This window comes from Cylas formicarius, unplaced genomic scaffold (genome assembly GCF_029955315.1).
Source record: "Cylas formicarius isolate icCylForm1 unplaced genomic scaffold, icCylForm1.1 PGA_scaffold_3__17_contigs__length_32017465, whole genome shotgun sequence".
NCBI classification, from domain to species: Eukaryota; Metazoa; Arthropoda; class Insecta; order Coleoptera; family Brentidae; genus Cylas; species Cylas formicarius.
Window position 1 is genome coordinate 17,530,460 of NW_026844326.1, and position 20,235 is coordinate 17,550,694.

Here is a 20,235-nt window from a genome sequence, read left to right on the forward strand (position 1 = left end):
AATAAACACTTCAACTTCAGTTCGGTTTTATTTTTAGAGAAATATTTACTGCCTGCCTTGAAAATCTTAATGCCATAGTCGTACTGACAGAATTTATTTAATTTAAGTTTGCAGCAATTTTGGATTTGTTAATATTATAGCGCTACCTAATAATTCGCCACAGTCAATAAATCGATTTAGAAAAATTTGGCAGTTTAAAGAAATATTCCTTGATTTCTAATAGGCACTAGAGTAAATAGGCACTAGAGTAAATAGCAGCAAAAGCATTGTTTTATAGTAACAACCATATTAATCTCTAGCATGCACCAGATCCATTAGTTTACGAATTTAAAATTTTAACAATATAATATTCAACAAAAATTTAACATGGTAATATCAGAATATAATTCAGATTTTGTTTTTGTATTATTTATTTATGACAATGTGTCGCCCCATTTTTGAAAAAACTAATCACAGCAACTTCATATATATATATATATATATATATATATATATATATATATATATATATATATATATATATATATATATATATATATATATATATATATATATATATATATATATATATATATATATATATATATATATATATATATATATATATATATATTCTCACGTATTGATTCACGGATGGAAAAATGTGATGACACTATATTCCGGGATATCATCCGTTCGCTCGTTGAACTCCGACTGGAATCCTGCATCCGACTGGAATCCTGCAAATCTTGCATCCGACTGGAATCCTGCAGACGTTTCGCAGTGTTCGAAGTGTTTTCGGAGCGCAAGCATTGAAGATGCCAAGTGAGATTTTGGCGAAACGTCTGCAGGATTCCAGTCGGATGCAAGATTTGCAGGATTCCAGTCGGATGCAGGATTCCAGTCGGAGTTCAACGAGCGAACGGATGATATCCCGGAATATAGTGTCATCATATATATATATATATATATATATATATATATATATATATATATATATATATATATATATATATATATATATATATATATATATATATATATATATATATATATATATATATATATATATATATATATATATATATATATATATATATATATATATATATATATATATATATATATATATATATATATATATATATATATATATATATATATATATATATATATATATAAATTAATCAATGCAATCCACCTACCCTACCCTGCGCAAGTGTGTGATCTTGCGTCTTTCATAAACTATTGCTTGAAAAATTCGCAAAATTTGGAATAAAGGAGAACCCCTACAGTTGTAAATTTCTTAAATGACAACTAGAATAAAGTGTCAGCTTTGATTTCTGCTATAACGCACATCAAAAAAGTCAAAAAATTGATCGCGATGGGAACATGGATAAAAGTCAAAAGCTAAAGTCGGCTCATAATAATAATTTTTTAGAATCTGGGATGGTTGACTAGACTAGGCTGCCAACATCGTAATGTCACAATGTCACATCATTGATATTACAGAGTGAAGACAGCATACAGTCTATCTGAATTTTAAATGTACTTTTTATTGGGATTATTTTTTATAAAATTTCTGGATTCCTCCTGCTTCGGTTTTTGTTAAGTCGAACTAGCTAATGTTTCGCCAATCCGACCGACCCAGGAGAAATCCAGAAGTTTTATAAAAAGTATTATAATATTCTTTCTTATCTGTCATGGATTCATCGGATTCGGTCAAATTTCAAGCTGCCAATATTTCCATCTTTTTATGCCATACAAATATACTGGATCTCAAAAAAGCATGAAAAGGACGGAACATAGGGAATTACACAACTGATAAAAAACAAAAAGATGCCTTATGTAGAATAAAAAACTCTTCACTAACACCAAACATATATCCAATCCATTGATAGTCGGTAGAAGCCAACTTTAAAATGTTAAATGGAAACTTCCATCTGTTATTATAGATTCAGGTTTGATGGCAGGTTTTGATTTCAATAGATCACAGAAAAAAAGATTTTTGCTACTCCCGTCTTTAAAATACCTAATTACACACTGATCTAGGGTGCGGGAAGCGTCACTTTACCACGCTAGTTTCGTTTCCCACGGATCCGAGCCACTTCGGACATTTCCGGGATTGGTAGCAATCGGATGTTCTCGGAGATATTTGACAGTCATGTGAATGCATTCGTGTTTTGCAAAAATGTACGCAAAAACTAACGGTCATAGAAAAAGTATAGTATGCAACACGTTCGGTGAACTTTTTAACTCACTCGTTTATTAAACACTCGCTCCGCTCGTGTCAAATAAACTCGTGAGTCAACTGCCGTTTACCGCATTTGTTGCATAATATACCATTTTCTACTCCCGTCTGTAAAATTCCTAATTACACACCGATCTAGCGTGCGGGAAGCGCCACTTTACCACGTCAGTTTCTTTTCCCACGGATCCGAGCCACTTCGAACATTTTCGGGATTTTACCGCACGAGTTTGAGAGCAATCGCATGTTTTCGGAGATATTTCCCACGCCTTGAATTTTGACGTTTTTCAATTCTGACGGTCATGTCAGTGAATATATTCGTGTTGTTTTTAGAAAATGTATCCAAAAACTAAAGGTCGTAGAAAAAGTATAGTATGCAACAAGTTCGGTAAACTTTTTAAGTCACATGTTTATTAAACACTCGCTCCGCTGCGGTTCGCTCGTGTCAAATAAACTTGTGAGCTAAATGCCGTTTACCGCACTTGTTGCGTAATATCTTTGCATGTTTTGCATTCGACTTTAGTATTATAATATTTTCGGTCTAACATACTTTTCTAGCTCCTATTCCAAAATACACAGTTATGTACTAATTGTTTATAAAAAAATTTATAAACATGTTGCATTATTTATTGTTCCTACGACTAAGTATTAGTTTTTGGGTATATTTTTGCAAAATTATAGTGATGTACCCACCATCACTCACGTCAAAACACCATTTAATCGCTCCTCACATGTGACTAAAGCTGACGTTTTAACACTTTGTTAAAGCGAAGGTATCTTAACACTAAAGCCCATGAATTTCTTGACAAATAGAATAACTCGTTTATTTTCGATTACTTTATTCTATAATCTATAGAATCTATAATAAAAAATGGAGATTTCCATTTCAAATTTGAAAGTTGACACAATGGAGTTGGGTTCAATTTTTTTGCGAGATAATATGCACTCTCCATATTTTTGGACGCCCGGTGAATTTATTCTATTTGAGGCATCAATTAAACCAACGAAATCTTCACCGTCCGTCGTGGGCGCCACATTTAACGTATCGATCGCATCTATAATCATAAATTTACTAAGAAAATGCCAAAGTTAAAACACGCGCCCCAACTATACGTCCGAAAATAACGCGTCTCTTAACCTTTTCTCAGTACATTTCGTCCGGTTAGTTGAATCGCTCAGAATGAACTTGGACGATTGCGTATCACTATGCATCAGCGGGCTCCTTTCGCGATTAAGTTACCATATGAAAACAAACAAAGCAACGTGGTGGTATTTTTAAAACCGAATTTCATCGTTCGTTATTTTACCGGCCGACTTGTTAACGCGATTAAAACATGCAGGTGAAATCGTTCAAGCTGGGTCCGTTCCCTTACCTGATAATGGTATTACTTTTTGTCTGCGAAGGTATAACTATATCTTTTGTGTGCTTTAACTTCGCTATTCGGTGTTTTCGTGAGCGTAGAGCTAAAATTAGAAAAGTCAGTGACCTACAAGGAACTACCATATTTGTGGGATCAATAGTTTCGTATTGTTTTCAATCACAATAATTTATATTAGGTGCGGTGTGGATTAAAGTGAATCGTATTTTATTTGATAGTCCTCGTGGATAATCAGTGGGTATTTCAAATATTCGGAGAGGACACGGATAAAAATATTCGAAATGACTAAATGCTTCATCCCGTTTTCAGATTTGTTCGCAATGCAAGTTGAATGTTTACAACTGTGAAAAACGTGGTGTCCAAAAAATGTCCATATATTACTGTACATTACTGGTTGTTGTTTTTGGTCGAATTCAGTTTCTAATTCATAGTTTTTAAGTTTCTCTCAGTTTTGGATACTATTGATTTTAAATTTGTAATTATAAATTACTTTTAGATAACTAATCTAAACTTATTAAGCCAAAATGAATATAAACATATAATATATCACTGACGCAATGTATAATATATAATATTATACCTACACTTTTTTGTGGTGGTTAACCTCGGATTGGTAAGTTTTGGATTAACACATGCTACACAAACGGCACATATCTCCAAAGGAGTTTAGTAACTTGCTTATTTTGTTCCCCCCTATCAATTTGGCCCTATAATCACGAGACCATTTGTTTTTACTTGATATGTAATATTTCTTAATACGGACAAGGTGTGTTCAAAAGGTAAGGTGACTCTTGTCATTGGGCATTCGATCTTCGATTTTTTTTTTGTTATGTTGGTACACATGTCCCTAACATATGTTCACAGTTTCAGCCAGTCTACATCTCTACTGGCTCCTGCGTTGCAATTTTTTCTGAAGTTTTGGGCATGAAAGGTGTAGCAGCAAAATTTGTTCCGAAACTGTTTCATTTTGAACAAAAGGACCGTCAAAGGAGCATCGCTCAAGAACTGTTAAACGACGTCAATGATGATCCTGATATGCTCAGAAAGGTCAAAGATGGTGACGAATCACCAGTTACGACGTCGAAACCAAAGCCCAGTTGTCCCAATGGAAGAACCCAGAATCGCCAAGGCTGAAAAAAGCACGTCAAGGTTTTGCTTACTATTTTCTTTGGTTATCGTGGCGTAGTACATCAAGAATTCTTGCCACAAGGCCGTATGGTCAATAAAGAGCGTTACCTTGAAGTTATGCGCCATTTGCGAGAACCAATAACAGGAAAATGTCTGGAATTGTGGGAAAACAATTCATGGATTTTGCATGACGATAATGCACCTGCTCATTCATCGTTGCTTGTGTCTTTGTCTAATTTTTTTGCCAAAAACAAAACCCCAGCCACCATATTCACCGGATATGGCCCCTGTGACTTTTTCCTGTTCCCAAAACTCAAAAAACCCATGAAAGGAAGGAGGTTTGGAATTATTGAGGAGATAAAGAAGAAATCGCTGGAAGAACTCAAGGCTATACCAGAAAATGCTTACCACAAGTACTCCGAGGATTGGAAAAAACGTTGGCACAAGTGTATTATATTTGGGAGGGATTATTTTGAAGGAACAACATTAATTTTGATGAATAAATAAATACTTTTTGATAAAACTTCAAAGTCACCTAACTTTTTGAACGAAGAAAAACCACACCAATAAAAGAGACAACAGTTGACAAAAATTGTTCATTTTTCTTTCTTTCAGGTGGGGCATTTCTCTGCTATCGTTGTCACCAGACATCCAAAACCTGCAACGAAGGTGACGTCAGATCTCTTCAAAAAACAAATTGCCCAGAAAAAGCCTGTGCGGTTCTCAAATATGAAAGTAAGTACTTACCCTACACAGTTCGCGATAGTATATATTGCCAAAGTAAGTTGAATCCTATGAAAAACCTTTTTTTTAATTAAATGTTATATATCTAAGTGCGACATTTGAACAGTGTTAAATTTGAGGGTTGTTGTGGAACTGATATCTTACCATCATGTTTGAAACTTTTTTTGATAAACGTTTCTAGCTTGGATGCCGGGGAAAAGAGTGTTAGCAACAATCCGAGGATGCGCTTCGGAAGCAAAGAAGGAACTCCAATCTAGAATCTCGAAGCCCTCGAACGACACCTTCGTCCACGAATGCAACACTGATCTGTGTAACTCATCAACAAAAATATATTCCCCGCTTTACTTAGCCATACTCGGAAACATTATACAGCTTATACTGTGTGTACGGTGATAAGAGGATTTATACATTTCAAATAAAATAAATTGTTTTTATTGCGTTTTGTAAAAGTCACAATTAACAACGAGATCCCATGTTCCTGCTGTACGACTAATATTAAAAATTATTTTGATGTGTGTTACCACATTGCTATCAGCCATACCTACGGTAAAAATTGATACACCTCAGGTGGCTATGATATTTTCGCACGACACTTTACGTAAGTTTTTTTCTTATCCGCGATATCCACACACTCTACTCCTTCTTGCCTAAAGATTTTATGGGATGTGCACATATTTTCAAAAAATACTGCCGTAAAAATGCCGCATCCAAACTTATTGCCGATCATTGATTAAAAACAAGTTTTTAAATCTCGCGCATGCGCGTGTTGAATAGACCTTCTCAAACTTTTCTTTCATACTTGCTTCATAAGTTCCTGTATTATCAGCATTGGGCTCTATTATCTGTAGTAGCTATATCGTGGTCGCCGAACACTACCAAACACCACCCTACTCTTCCGCTTCATCTCATCAGTGACACTTGTTCATCCCTAGTACAAGGGTAATGCATATCGTGAATGTATTATATTGAAGAGTGTCCTTTCTTGTCTTGTATTTATTGGTTTAAAGCACTTTACAGCCCTACTCAAGACGATTTGCATTTTGTATCTTACAGGAAAAAAAATCGTTTATTGAACATGGTTGACAATTTTCATACTTCTGCATTTTTTTGTGCAAAACCATAAAAAAATAATAATAAACGAATTTTCAAAGGAACTTCCACAGGCAATTATAATACTATTTACAAACCTTCTGGATTCCTCCTGCGTCGGTTCTTCAGTCGAACTTGTTGTTTCGCCAATCATCCTGTTGGCTTGTTCGGCGCTTAACTGAAATTGGCTCCATTTTACTCTGTACCTGCTTATATATTATTTGAGGGGGGTGGAACTATATGAGGGGCATAAACATCGACCCGCATGATTGATTCCCATATTAGTGAAGACCTGAGATGCGGTTAAGATTGTATGCTTGTTTATAGATTTTTATAGATTCTCGTATTTTTCGTGGGTAGAAGATGATGATGATTATCTCAAATGGAATTTTGTCTTTGACAGATCGAAGGGGTTGATAGAATTTTGGAAAAGTAGTAAATCTGGTTTTGGCGTTTTATTTCTTAAGAATCTTTCATATCTGGTAAGGGATATTTTGAATGTAAGGAAGAAAAACAGTGGCAAATGTGGGATCGCTCTCGGAATCATTGCTATTGGAAGGGTGTGGTAAAATGTATTTTGTGATGGAACGCTTAATATCTTATATGTGGAAATTATTAGCGAAAAGAGCAGAGGTAAGGTGTTTTAATTCTAGGCGTTCAGTGACTCGGGCTGAGATAATTTTACGGCTCTCTGGACAAGAGAGTTGATAACCGATGACATCTAATGGGGATTCTTGATCATGAGGCCAAATAATAAAAGCATCATCGACGTAGTGTTTCCGTAATTCAAAGGCTCATAAATATATTCGCAATGACTGGTGATAATGGAGAACCCATAGCTGTTCCCGACGTTTGTTCAAAAATTTGACTGTTATAAGAAAAATATGGTTCAGACAAGCATTTTTCGATTAAGGTGAGAATGTTTGGATCGATAATTTTAATATTTCTGAATGATGTTGAGAGTTTCAGGAATAGGGACTTCAGTAAAGAGGGATTCTACGTCGAAACTAACCAGCATCTTATGGAACTAATGTAATGCTTTTTAAAAGTGCAATGAAATTAAAGGAATTAAGTACGAAACTATCAGTTTTTCCTGTAAAGGGTTTTAATATAGAAGCTAGATATTTTGCTAGAGAATATGTTGGAGAACCAATGCTGGTTTGTGAATTTTAGGGAGTTTGTAGAGACGAGGAATTTTAGAGTCATGAGAGGTGACAGACTTTTCAACAGATTTAAGTTTGCGTTGGGTAGATGGAAGATCAATCTTTTCCTCCTATTCATTAGTGTTCATAACCACCGTAGCATATTATTTATCTGCTTTTAGCATTACGATGTCTGGATCAGTAAAATCTAGCAAGTTCGACTCAACAACAACCGACACAGGAGGAATCCAGATTTTTTCTAAATAGTAATAATAAATGATATGTGATGTTACTATATTATATTTTTTGATTATTCCTCCCTTTGTGCCAACAGAATGAAGTAAATTATCTTTTAAGGCATGAGTGAGTGCCCTTAATACCTTATACCCAAATTGAAATCTCAGGAAAAATCAATAACTCTGTTGATTTATTTTAAAAAGTTTGGAAAACATAACTCATACTTCTGAATTTTTTGTACAAAAATAAATAAATAATGACAATTAAAAGCAATGTACTCTCACTGAAGAGTTTTGCATATTTCAATAGAATGCTGATTGGTGATTCTTTGATTTTGGGATATCCCTATTTCTCAATCCAATTCGCAGGAAAAATCAATAACTCTGTTGATTTATTTAAAATATTTCGGAAAAATAAACTCGCAAAATATCTCCAGTGATTGTTCTATTTACTTTTCGCGCAAGATGAAAGAAAAATGTTATACTTATTTATGACCGTGTATAAAACAATAAAGCACTTAAATCTCGGAAAAATGACGGTCGAAATCATAGGCTATATAGTAAATAAAATCACGCCCGTATTTAGTAGTAAAACTGAACTTGCATATGAAATTAAGTTAAAACGCTGATATGGCCATACGCAGACGATATACTACAGCGGTAAGCAACAACTCTTTTAGTGTGAAAATATGGTTAACGTATTAATCTAATTAAACTAATCATTAGTATGTTAACCTACCTACCAACCAAAATTTTGAAGAAAATTTCACCTTCATTATGAAAACACGTCCATAACAGAAAATTACAATTATTTTTCAATTTTTGAAATGTTCCAAAGAGTCACTTTTAATATTTATCAAATTATTCTAACAAAAAGTGTTGTTATCGAAAACCTTGGCTACTGCGTTGTTTCTAAACTGCATAAAAATAACGCACGAAATGAAATGGTGGTGCTTTCAAGAAACGTTTTTATTTTCAAATTTCTCATTTCTGAATTTTTAATATTCCTACGGATTCCTTAAACAGAACAAAAATATTATCAACATGAACAGAAAAACCCAGACTTATTTCAAATTCTTCAAGTATGGCTGAATAAGCTCTGATTAACCATAAAGATGAACAATTAATAGGTATGAGAAATTGATTTCATTGAATGCTTATGAGTAATAATAATTTTTAATCATCTAGTTCTTATAAGTAACCGTATATCTGAAAACTTATCATCTTCCAAGTGCCAATTAGTAAATAAATTGAAATTCACCATATCTAAACAAGCTCTCAAACTTCTAATTGAAAACGAATAAACGCCTCAAACCTCAAAAAATATTTTTGCGTTTTTGTTTTATTATGTAAATTTATTATAAATTTAAAATTAAAATGAAAAATAAAATAGAAATAACTGCTTATTAAAAAGGGTCGCCAAAACAAAAAAAGAAAAATAATGGAAACACGACACACGTTTGAAAACCATTTGACTGAATTACAAAAATTATTCTATATAAAATTCGTTTTGCAGTTGCTGATCATATTGCCAGCTGTAGTAAGCACTTTTAAAATTGAAGCAAATATTAATAATTTCCAATGCAAATCGACCAACATTCAGTGTCTAAGCAGTACAACTTTTACTTCGTGTATCAATGGCGACAGCGTAATTAGTTTGGTGAAATCTGTAATTCAGTGTCCTGAAGGATATGTTTGCAACGATGATGTCACCGGACCGTAAGTGTGTGATCTATTAAAATTAAACTGTGGCGCAACTTTTAGACATTTAGTAGATAAATAAACATTCACTAGTTTTTTTTTTCTTAAATAGATGCGTACTGCAATCGGGCTCGACAGAAAGCACCACAAACGGTAAGTTAAACATATTTGTAGAACGTGTTAACCATTAGTTAATTAATGGTTGCAGGTAGAACTTCAGCATCCATTACGACACGTGTAACAACTTCTGATTCCGGAACTGCAAATATTACAGATACAACAAATGTAGGCACTACAACACCTATTACAGATACAACCTTTGTAGGCACAACCACACGCTTCACAGGTACAACTCCTATAGACTCTACTACGCGTTTTACAAATACCACAACTACTGCAGACATTACTAGCCGCTTTACAGAGAAAAACGCGCTCACGACAGGTATTCCAAAAACAATAACTGCTGGAGACAAGACAACACATTCCACAGATAAAACAAATGTTGAGAATACAATTATTGACCATACAGACCGAAAAAGCACTAGCAGACTATACACGAAGACAACAGTAACTCCCATAGACGATGAGGTCACAATTTCCCTATCTACTAGTATAAGTTATATCAACGAAACAGTGCCTCCTTTTGCAAACAACTTTACAAAGACAAAAATTAACGAAACCGCTACCCGTTTTCCAGTCATTGATACGACAGTAGCTTCTGTGGGCAATAGCGCAAGCTTTATGAATACAACTGTTCCCCCAATAAATGATGAGGTCACAATTCCCCTAGACACTAGTACAAGTTATATCAATGGAACGGTGCCTCCTTTAGACAACGGTTTTACACAGACAAAAATTACTGATACTTCTACTGGTATTCCAGTCAAGGCAACAACGCCTTCTGTGAGTGGTAGCACAGGTTTTAATACAACTGTAACTCCCATAGACGAAAAGGTCACAATTGCTCTACAAAGTAGCACACGTTATATCAACGAAAAAGTGCCACCTTCAAACAACAGTTTTACAGAAACAAAAATTACTGATGGTGCTACTGATAGTCCAATCACGGAGACAACAGCTTCTGTGAGAGGTAACACATGGCTTACGAATACAACGACGATAACTCCCATCGAAGATGCAAGCACACCAATTTCTATGGACAATAGTACACACGTGGAGATCCCAGAAGTGTCCCACTTAAATAACATTACAAGTTTAAACGATACAACTACGGCTGTATATAGTACATCAGTAACTTCTGTTGATAATACGTCATGGAGTGTACATGCAAGTACGCAAACTACCGATGCTACAGTAACTTCTGTCGACAACTTGACGGCTGTTACGGAAACCACCGCTAAAGACCTAGGGTCAAATTTTACAAAAATGACAACAATTAGAACTACAATAACTTTTGCAGACGCTACTCAACACTTTACTATAACACCGCCGACACACACCAATCAAAATATCACAGATACCACAACACCAGTAGTCACTAGCACGCGCTTCTCAGGTTAGTTAACCTAAATCTATTTATGTTTCAAAGTAAACAGAAACATACCCGGGTCGAGAAATAATAATACATTTTCAATAAATATAAATTGAGTCGCATTAATATCTATTTACGTGATATAAGAATGGATCCGCTACTACGTTCACGCCATTCAGTTATTTTCAAATCTCATTCATGCATCTAGATAGAAGTTCATTTCACGAGGGTTGATAGCACTTGAATATATTTTTTTCACAAATTTAATAATTATTATAAACAACTGTCGAACCATCTCCGACAACCTTGTGAATTGAACTATACTCAGTTAACAGTGTAGAGAGATAATTGAATATGTATTGTTGATCGTAGTTGAAAGACCGACTGGTTCCCCTTCATGTAAAGATGCAAGCACGTACCCGGCACCAGCGTGCAACCAGTATTATGTGTGCACAAAGAAGTCCGTATTGTTTATATCATGGTATGAACCTGTATTGAACACCTGCGTCGATGGATATGAATTTAGTTCCACGCTATTGCAATGCGTTTTGCCAGCGCTGAGTGATTGCCCTTAGTCAAGACAATTGTCTGAAAAAGTTATGATTATGTCTTAGCTTATGACGTATACTGGAAATTATACCCATTTGTAATAACCTCTCTATTTTTATCCTTGTCTCATAAATGTCAGAAAACCAATTGTCAGACAAAGTTGTTATTTACTTACCAAAGTTAGTTTTAGTTAGCAAAAGATAAGTTTCTTTGAAAAATTCAAATTGGAAATTGTAATACAACTAGCAGAAGATATGCGAAAAAAACTTGTTCGAAATCGGGTAGTGATTTTTCGCAATTTTAGTTGACCCAATTGCTTGAAGAGGTTGTTTATTATGATTATGTTAGATTAAGTTAGTTTTGATTAGCAAAAGATGTTTTTTTTAAGTTCAAATTGGAAATTGTAATACAACTAGCATCAGATTCAACAAAACCGAGCCCCAAAAAGATTGCGAAAGAAACTTATTCAAAATCAAGCAGTGATCTTTCGCAATTTTAGATGACCCAATTTAGTAGAGCCAACTGTTTGAAGAGGATGTTTATTGTGATTATGGCTTATCTTATTACATATAGTGGTAAATTATACCCATTTGTAACGACCCTTTATACTTGTCTCGCAAATGTGAGAAAACCAATTTTCAGAAAAAGTTGTTAGTTCCTAACCAAGGGTAGTTTTGGTTTGCAAAAGATAAGTTTTTTGAAAAGTTCAAACTGAAAATTATAATACAACTAGCCGCAGATACCCACAAAGATTGCGAAAAAAACTTGTTCAAAATCGGATAGTGATTTTTCGCAATATTCGTGGACACGCGCATGAACACTTTTTAGACACCATAATAAAATGTAAAACAACCTATTGCGTAGTAAGCAATTATGGGCTGCAAAATAGGAAACATATGTTTTTATTTCCGCTAATATATTATCGTTGGAAATGAGTATAATTTGAACTACCGATGAAGATGCGCATGTAAATATAAATAAATAACTGTATTTTAAATGAAACCAACTACCCAAGATAACATTTTTTAATAATTCCAAAAATCAACTTGCCGAAAATATTTTAAATGATAACATTCTTAAATAGTAATATTTATTTCGATGTTCACTTAAAGATTTTTCTGTTATAAATTGGCAACCGTACCGCTTAACATATTTACAAAACGAGTCTGGACAAAATAGGATGTCGAATTTTCGATTTTCATAAATTTTCGGACAGTTTATATACACTAAATATAAAACTTCGTAGCACTGTTGAACAACATCGTCTTTCAAGTAAGTAAAATGTTCACAAGAAATAACATCATACAAAATGTCTGCTACAATTGAATTTGTGATATTATCGGCTCTGTTTTTGGCAACTTTATGGAGGATACTAATGTACACTGGTAAAGTGATATCCGCACTCTTTTTGTCCGCTACTACGTCCAATACACCCGTACGTATTTGAGAAAGTAAAGAATGATTTTCACACAGCACCTTAACACCCAATTCCAATTTACACATGGCATCGATTACGGCCAATATCAATGCTTTTGTCTCAATATCTGATAAACAGCTGGATAACAATTCCGAAATCAACTTAAACCCCATCGATTTGGAGAAAACTTTAAAATCTTTTTCGTTGCGGAGACCGTCCCTTAAAATTTCTAAAATGAACGTCCTATGTTGCTTAAAGTTCACCTCGGGGCTGTGCAGGAGAGTATAGAGTTCGGGAACGGTATCTAATTGAAGCAGTTCTTTCGCCATGAGGTATCGAGAGAGAGGGTAGTACATAACGTGGTTGGGCTGGGTTAATATCATGGCTGTCCTGGCAAAAAATATTGCTGCGAAACTGTTTAACTTGAACTCCGGCAGATGAGCCAAGCCTACGAAAAAAAAACTAAATGTAAATAAATGAAAGACTCAATTCGCATCAAGATAGCTTCCTTTTAATATACAGAATAATGAGAAATTTATTTATATTATTTATTGGCCACAATAATCCAGAAGTTTCTTGTAAAACTCAATGTTGTGTTCGTTGCGTTTACAGACTAACTTATCAACATTGGTGGTCGATTGTGGGCTACGTATTGAACATATTTCAGCTCCATTGTTAAGCTCTCGTTAGTTTAGATTATTTTTTATATTAACTAAATCAACAAACAATTTACGAATATTTTAGTAGATAAATTTTGTAAAACATAACGGTCATTTTATAATTGATTTTTTTTTTGGGATAAGCGAGTGATAACAGGTAAAACTATAGCATCGGTCGATACTATATTTAAAAGTAAAAAAAATTGTTTGACATATCAAACTCAAACTAGGTCAAAAAAAATAATCTTGTATTTGTTAGATTTTGAAGAAAAATGTGATACGCCGGTATTTTATTTCAAAATTTGTTAACTGTCTCAAATGCACAAGTTAAAATTTAAAAGTATTTTGGGAATTTTTGATATGACAACCAGCTTTTAAAATAGTTGTACACTCTTTTACGTTAATATGTAGTTACCCAGAATTAAACGAAATTTGATACAGACGTCACTTTTACAATACACCGACGCAAGAAAGAGAACAGCAAACGCAAGATATACTGACCTCTTTTCTTCTTTTTATTTACTTATTTGGATTAAACCTAACTTAGCAGGGCCATTATTTTGGTGAAATGTTTATATTTTTTTATTTATTACACAATCGGGGCAAACACTTTAAAAATCCGATTGAGAAAATTTCACAAAAACATTCAGTTTGAATATACAACGAAGCTTACCTCCACATAATGCAACCACATATCTACGATCGTAGATAGATGGATGCGGATACTGACCTCTTTTCTTCTTTTTATTTACTTTTTTGGATTAAACCTGACTTTGCATGGCTATTATTTTGGCGAAATGTTTATATTTTTTTATTTATTACACAATCGGGGCAAACACTTTAAAAATCCGATTGAGAAAATTTCACAAAAACATTCAGATTGAATATACAACGAAGCTTACCTCCACATAATGCATCTACATATCGTATCCATAACAAATTATCCTTGCCTGTTTGGCGTGCCTCTAAGTGGAAATGAAATCGTGACAATACGTGACAAGCGGCTTGCCTGACCTCCTCACACTCGCTACTGAGAGCCATCACTGTTATACTTAAACCGCCACATCTAAAAACATTTACAGTGACATTGAGAATGCAGGAGTGATGAAGATTTACCTAGTAAATTTATAGGTTTTAACTTGCTGCTCTGCAGCCAATATGTGACTAAATAAGGGGAGCATGAACTTTAAATCATAACACTTAATATCAACATCGTCGTCGGCGTTGTTTTCCGGATGTAGATGATCTTCGAAAGGGAAATTGATAATTGTTGATACAACTAATCCATCCTTAAGGCTATCGAGAACGTCACTGCTCTTAGGTTGACGAATCAGGGCGTTATCTATCCTCATACGTACTGAGTAATGAGTTGCCGCCTCTCTACCCCATAGAAAAGGCTTAAAATCGTAAAAACTCGTTTGCTCTGGTCTAGATTCGTATCTAAAATCATTATCATGCATACGAGTAAAAGGTACTATACAAAACCTACAGCTTCAGAAGATTTAGGATGGTTCTGTCGCATTTGGTAATCCTAGCTCTATAAGCGGACAGGAGTACGGGTAGGTGGTTTTTTTCCATGAGCTCAGGATAAGTATGGCATAAAACAGCCATAAGTGACAATACCCCGTACTTCACGTCGCTATGCTCACCCAGTGTAACATTCAAAAACTCTGAATGTGAGAGCAGCTGTTCCAGAAGCAGAGCACTTTTGTCTTTGCTCAAGCTTGATCCCATAATATTTAAATAATTTTTCAAACATCTCAGCAGTACACCTTCCCCAGACACTCCGAATTTTAAACACAGCTTCCAAAATGTATTCAAAGTTTCAGTTCCTGCTTGGTTTTCTATAACCGAACCGTTTTTTAAGACCGCTTCCAAAAAGTTATTGAAAATCGACGACAATTCGCGAAGTTTGGACGTAAAAACTTCCGATTTTGTTTGTCGTTTAAGAAAGGCTGTTTCGAGATGAACGAATGTTAAAATCATATTACTAATCTCTTTACCACAAGGGTTGTTTTGCAGTACTTTCCCGTAAATCGCATTCAAAAATCTCGCATGAAATATTTCTGTCACTTCAAATTTCTGAATTTTTTGCGCGAAGCTTTTGCATTTTTCAGGTGCTGTGAATTTCTCTATCAAAACAGGTAAATCGTAGTTTTTTGCAAAATGTTGCCCCACCTTTTGAGGTTTCTGTAACGCTTTAAAAATAGATGGCTCCAAATGGGCGTAAATAGTTTGAAGAATTTCATCTTCTGCCTTGGAATTGATCAAAACGTGAGTTAATGGTATTATTACACCCTTTTTTTCAACAAGTGCACCGAGGTGCTCTTTAATATAGGACGAAAGTGTCAAATTTCTTTCAAGCATGAAAGACAAGAAGTCTACGTTATCTTTATTGTAGTCGGGAAGTTTTAAAATTTCTATAAACAAGTTTTCATTCACGTTCGGTAAATGGTGAGGAAAAACTTTCAAATAATCGAGTAAACTTTTCAAAAACTTGCTTATGTATTTTTCTTGCGGAAAAGTGGCAGTGTAACCAGTTATTCGCCTCAAAACAGTCCCGTCTAACGGATTCAAGTTGCAATTTAAAGCGCATAAATTTGACAATCTCTCTAAACAGTAGATCAATACTTCAGACAAAATATGATTGGATATATCCAAAGTTTCTGATAAGGTTATAGATAATTTGCAAAGAATGTCGATAACCTGATCATAATTAAGTCCGAAAACTTGAAGAACTTCCACGCTTGCTGGACTCAATAAATATTTCTTAGGTTTCTTAATAATTTTAAGCACAGAACCAAAAATTTTCAAGCTGAGAGTTAGGAAATAGCTGCTATGAACACTAGTATCAACAAACTTACATATCTCAAACAAAGTTGTGGTACATAGGCCAATAGAATCATCAGATTCAAAACGTAAGAAATCAAAATTATTAACTATATTTGGGTTATTTAATAGTAATTCCAGACAATTTTCTGCCTGTATGGTTTGTGTATATAAAAATTTAAAAACAAACTGAAGGTTTTTGGAATGATTCTCTGTTGCTTTTCCAAAGCAAACTAAATTGCTAAAATAAAATATGCTTAACTGCAAAAAGTCCAGTCCATCACCTGGATATAATGATTCCGGCAAAGCAGAATCATTCAATGTCTTATTCAAGAAAGCTTCACTAAAAAGGTGAAAATGTTTAAGCACACCTTTAATTTTTTCTAAAAAACAACCATTCCCGTTAAACCAGTTGGTTATATAGTTACATATGTGATTTGGAATATTGTCTTTATAATTATAAATAACACCCCAAAAATTCTTCACAGAAGTTTGATAATGAAAAATATTTAATAATACAAACTCAACATACTTCTTCATAGTTTTGTCACATCCATTTTCCCGCAAATCCTTCAAAAGAGCCACAATCAGAGAGCTACAGTGCCTATGCCTAATTGTTTTGCCATGTTCATTATTTTCTTCCAAATTTAGAATACTGCTAATGAGTTGTAAATCATCTTCTTTAGCATTACATGTGACTTTAACATCCAACAACTCTTTTTGATTTTCAAAAATATGGTCATTAGCTGTGTGGATGAGTTTGACAAAATTCTCAGCAAAATTATCAGAAAATGATTGAAAATTCAAGATGCCATTTAACCAAATGTGGATTTCATAGAAATAGCCTTCAAATAAACTAGTGTTCTTCAACAGCTTGGAGAGAACTTCCAAAACTTCCTGGGTCCTCAGTTTATGATATAATTTTAGAAATGTTGGTAAAATATCTTTGAAGTTTTCTGTGTTTGGGAGAAACAAAGAGTGATCTAAATCTATAAAGAGGTCAACCATTTTAACTTGAAGTTTTTCCAACTGTTCCTGAGGAGTTTCTGTGTTATTTGCATGAAGTTGGAGTTCCAAGAAAAGTCCTTTCACATTACTCTCATTTAGATCGATAGTATATAAAAGCTGAGGCGCCAAATTTTTGTAGAGATTCAATATATCCAATATACACGCCAAATATTCAATTTTGGTGTCAATTTCTTTAGACAGTTCCCTCCAATCATTCATTAGGGTCTGAGCTTTGGGAAAATTCCTAGATACATAATTTGAAAGGTGGTACTTAATTTTTTTATGATTTTCAATAGTCGTCCTAGTGTCTAAATGCTGAAGGTAGTTATTCAGAGCCTCTAACATATCATATAAAAATACAGAAATGTGCTGTTTTATATTCGGGACAGCATACAAATTATCTTCTGGCAAGAGAATTTTTAGAATTGGTGCTGGACATATCAGAACTTCAATTATCTGAGCCAACTAAAACATTTTTAAAATTAAAAGTGCTCAAGAGATGATCACTGAAGGTACCTGTTGAGGTAGTAAGCTGCTTGCACAGTAGTCTATACAACTAGGTTCCAATGTTTTTATAAGTTGCCTACAAAATTGAATTGCTATTAACCATTTTTCTGACAAACGGGGTTCCAGAGATGGTTTCAGCATAGTCCAGATATGTTTGACTAAATCTGGACATACCCTACAAAAATAAATAATTTTACCAACAATCTGTAATATTTCAGTAAAATAAAATTGAATGTAAATTGCAACTGATTAAAGCAGATCAATAAAAAAAATACTTACTTGCATATTTTAAGAACTAAATCACTGGCATAAGAGTGTTCCCATGGTTTAGCGACACTTTCAACAACGGTGTACAGGAGAGCATTTTGGACTTTCCTACCTAGACCAACCATGGGGTCTTTAAACACCACTCCATATTTATGAGAAGTGCACAGAGTTATCAGAAAATCATGAACACATTCGCTAACTTTGGATTTTGCTAACTTGTCTACCTAAAAGAAATAATAAGTTAATAAACAATTCAAAATATTAAAGGAGGCAAATAGCAAACCTCAAAAATGGATTTGTTATTTTTTTGCAAGTTGGTTAACCCTTCCGGACCTCTCCAGTTATACAGATTAACAATATCTTTAATGGCTGATGTGTTAAAAACTTTCATTTTGGTTGTTTTTGAGACAGACCCATTTTCCAAAATGTAATTTTTCATTGCAGTAATCACAATACACAAGGTTTCTGAAGAATCATATTGCAGCCCACTTATTATACTAGTTAAAAGACTACTTCTTTCCAACAGAATGCACAAAACATGTTCATTTCCATCTACCAAAAATGCTGTTACAAAATGTATAAACATGTCTCGTACACTGTCTTTTTCGCCAGTATGTTTAATGAGTAATTCTATGTTTGCAGAATGGAATTTGACATTTAACAAGATATCTTTGGCTAAGTTGGGTGCAAGTGCCGCTACCGCTGTTAGCAGTTTCATACAAGACTTCCTTTCTTCTTTTGATGAACTTAAGCCTATCATTTTATGTAAAACACTGATGTAATTATTAAGCAGATAGCGACAAGCTTCAACAGTGGAATTCTTGTACTGTGGATAATTTAAATTTACTCTCAGTAAGATATCAGTAACTAAATCAAATACAAGTGTAGGTGAGATTGTGGAGTCACTTTCCAAAACTTGCAAAAGTTCCACACAGTTCCCTCCATTCACCAGGTATTCATAAACATAGTCATGTTCGGTGGATAATTTTAAGGCATCCAGAAATTGCTTAATAGCTACAATAATTCAAAATTACTAAATATGAAAAATTGAAAAATGACTATTTATTACCTGATAATTTATGTTCCGAACTTAATTTTTTCCTAAATTCTTTAGCAGAAAATAACCTAGATTTTTTTGCATTTATTTCTTGTGGAACTTGACCATTTTTTCGCTTCTGTGTTGATTTGTGATCATTTAAAAGATCTGATTCCATTTTGGAAGTGAAGAAGCTATTCTGTTAAAAATTGCATTTCAATTACCAAAATTCAAAGAACATAACCTATAAACCAAAACATGCGTTCTTATCTCATTTCTCCCAAACTGGAGGGGAGGTGGCTACATAGTTAAGGACATACCTTGGACATTTAGAACTTATAACTGCAGTTACATCTGGAACAAATTTCGTAAATGATCAGTTCAACTCATAAGCAATAACCAAAAATGAAAATGCAGAAACCTTTGCAACATTCGTTTTGATCAAATTATAGTAAATTAAAAAAACTGTTTTCCTTCACGTGGACGGTTGTCCGTTAAAAGTAAGCCTTGTCGCTGTAAAGAATAACGTTTTTCTCCTAACAGGGGCTAATGTTTCCAAAGTACGCATAAATGGTTAGGTCTTACGCATAATTTCTGTGAAATTTTTAGTTATCAATATTAACAGAGGATCTCAGATATTAACAATAACTTAATATATATTATGTTTGACCGCAGGCAGCTCCATACTAAAAAAATGGAAAAGATTTCTGTATCGGCTTTTTCTAAAACGGTCTTACGTTTGAACACCATCCGTTATATGGCGCTGACGCTTTTGACAACACGCTAATGTGTTAAGTTTCCATATAATTTGCAGAATTTGCACAT

The 20,235-nt window shown here is 34.0% G+C and overlaps 3 protein-coding genes across 7 annotated transcripts; 2 read left to right on the forward strand and 1 right to left on the reverse strand.

Annotated features, from left to right (window-relative positions):
* Positions 1-3,349: 3,349 nt before the first annotated feature.
* LOC132699316 (uncharacterized) lies at positions 3,350-7,940 on the forward strand. Of its 5 annotated transcripts, XR_009618493.1 has the most exons (5): positions 4,783-5,170; positions 5,350-5,469; positions 5,660-6,076; positions 7,221-7,480; positions 7,537-7,940. XR_009618493.1 is itself a non-coding variant. In XM_060665959.1 (3 exons), exons 1-3 carry the CDS (start codon positions 4,822-4,824, stop codon positions 5,869-5,871), a joined length of 681 nt encoding a protein of 226 aa, XP_060521942.1. In that variant the 5' UTR covers positions 4,783-4,821; the 3' UTR covers positions 5,872-6,395. The 5 variants fall into 5 exon arrangements, 1 of the variants encoding a protein (XP_060521942.1); XR_009618494.1 differs by lacking the exon at positions 5,660-6,076; XR_009618496.1 differs by lacking the exons at positions 4,783-5,170; positions 7,221-7,480; positions 7,537-7,940 and adding an exon at positions 3,350-3,609 and having other exon boundaries at positions 5,660-6,395.
* Positions 7,941-8,527: 587 nt separating this feature from the next.
* LOC132699462 (uncharacterized) lies at positions 8,528-12,657 on the forward strand. The gene is made up of 5 exons (XM_060666185.1): positions 8,528-8,605; positions 9,462-9,664; positions 9,759-9,799; positions 9,855-9,992; positions 11,511-12,657. Exons 1-5 carry the CDS (start codon positions 8,576-8,578, stop codon positions 11,711-11,713), a joined length of 615 nt encoding a protein of 204 aa, XP_060522168.1. The 5' UTR covers positions 8,528-8,575; the 3' UTR covers positions 11,714-12,657.
* Positions 12,658-12,703: 46 nt separating this feature from the next.
* On the reverse strand, positions 12,704-19,753 carry LOC132699461 (uncharacterized). Its single transcript, XM_060666184.1, has 9 exons — positions 19,731-19,753; positions 19,444-19,654; positions 18,658-19,388; positions 18,387-18,598; positions 18,117-18,282; positions 15,253-18,065; positions 14,880-15,203; positions 14,666-14,829; positions 12,704-13,552 (listed from the first exon to the last, which is right to left on the reverse strand). Exons 2-9 carry the CDS (start codon positions 19,586-19,588, stop codon positions 12,729-12,731), a joined length of 5,379 nt encoding a protein of 1,792 aa, XP_060522167.1. The 5' UTR covers positions 19,589-19,654; positions 19,731-19,753; the 3' UTR covers positions 12,704-12,728.
* Between the last annotated feature and the right edge of the window lie 482 nt (positions 19,754-20,235).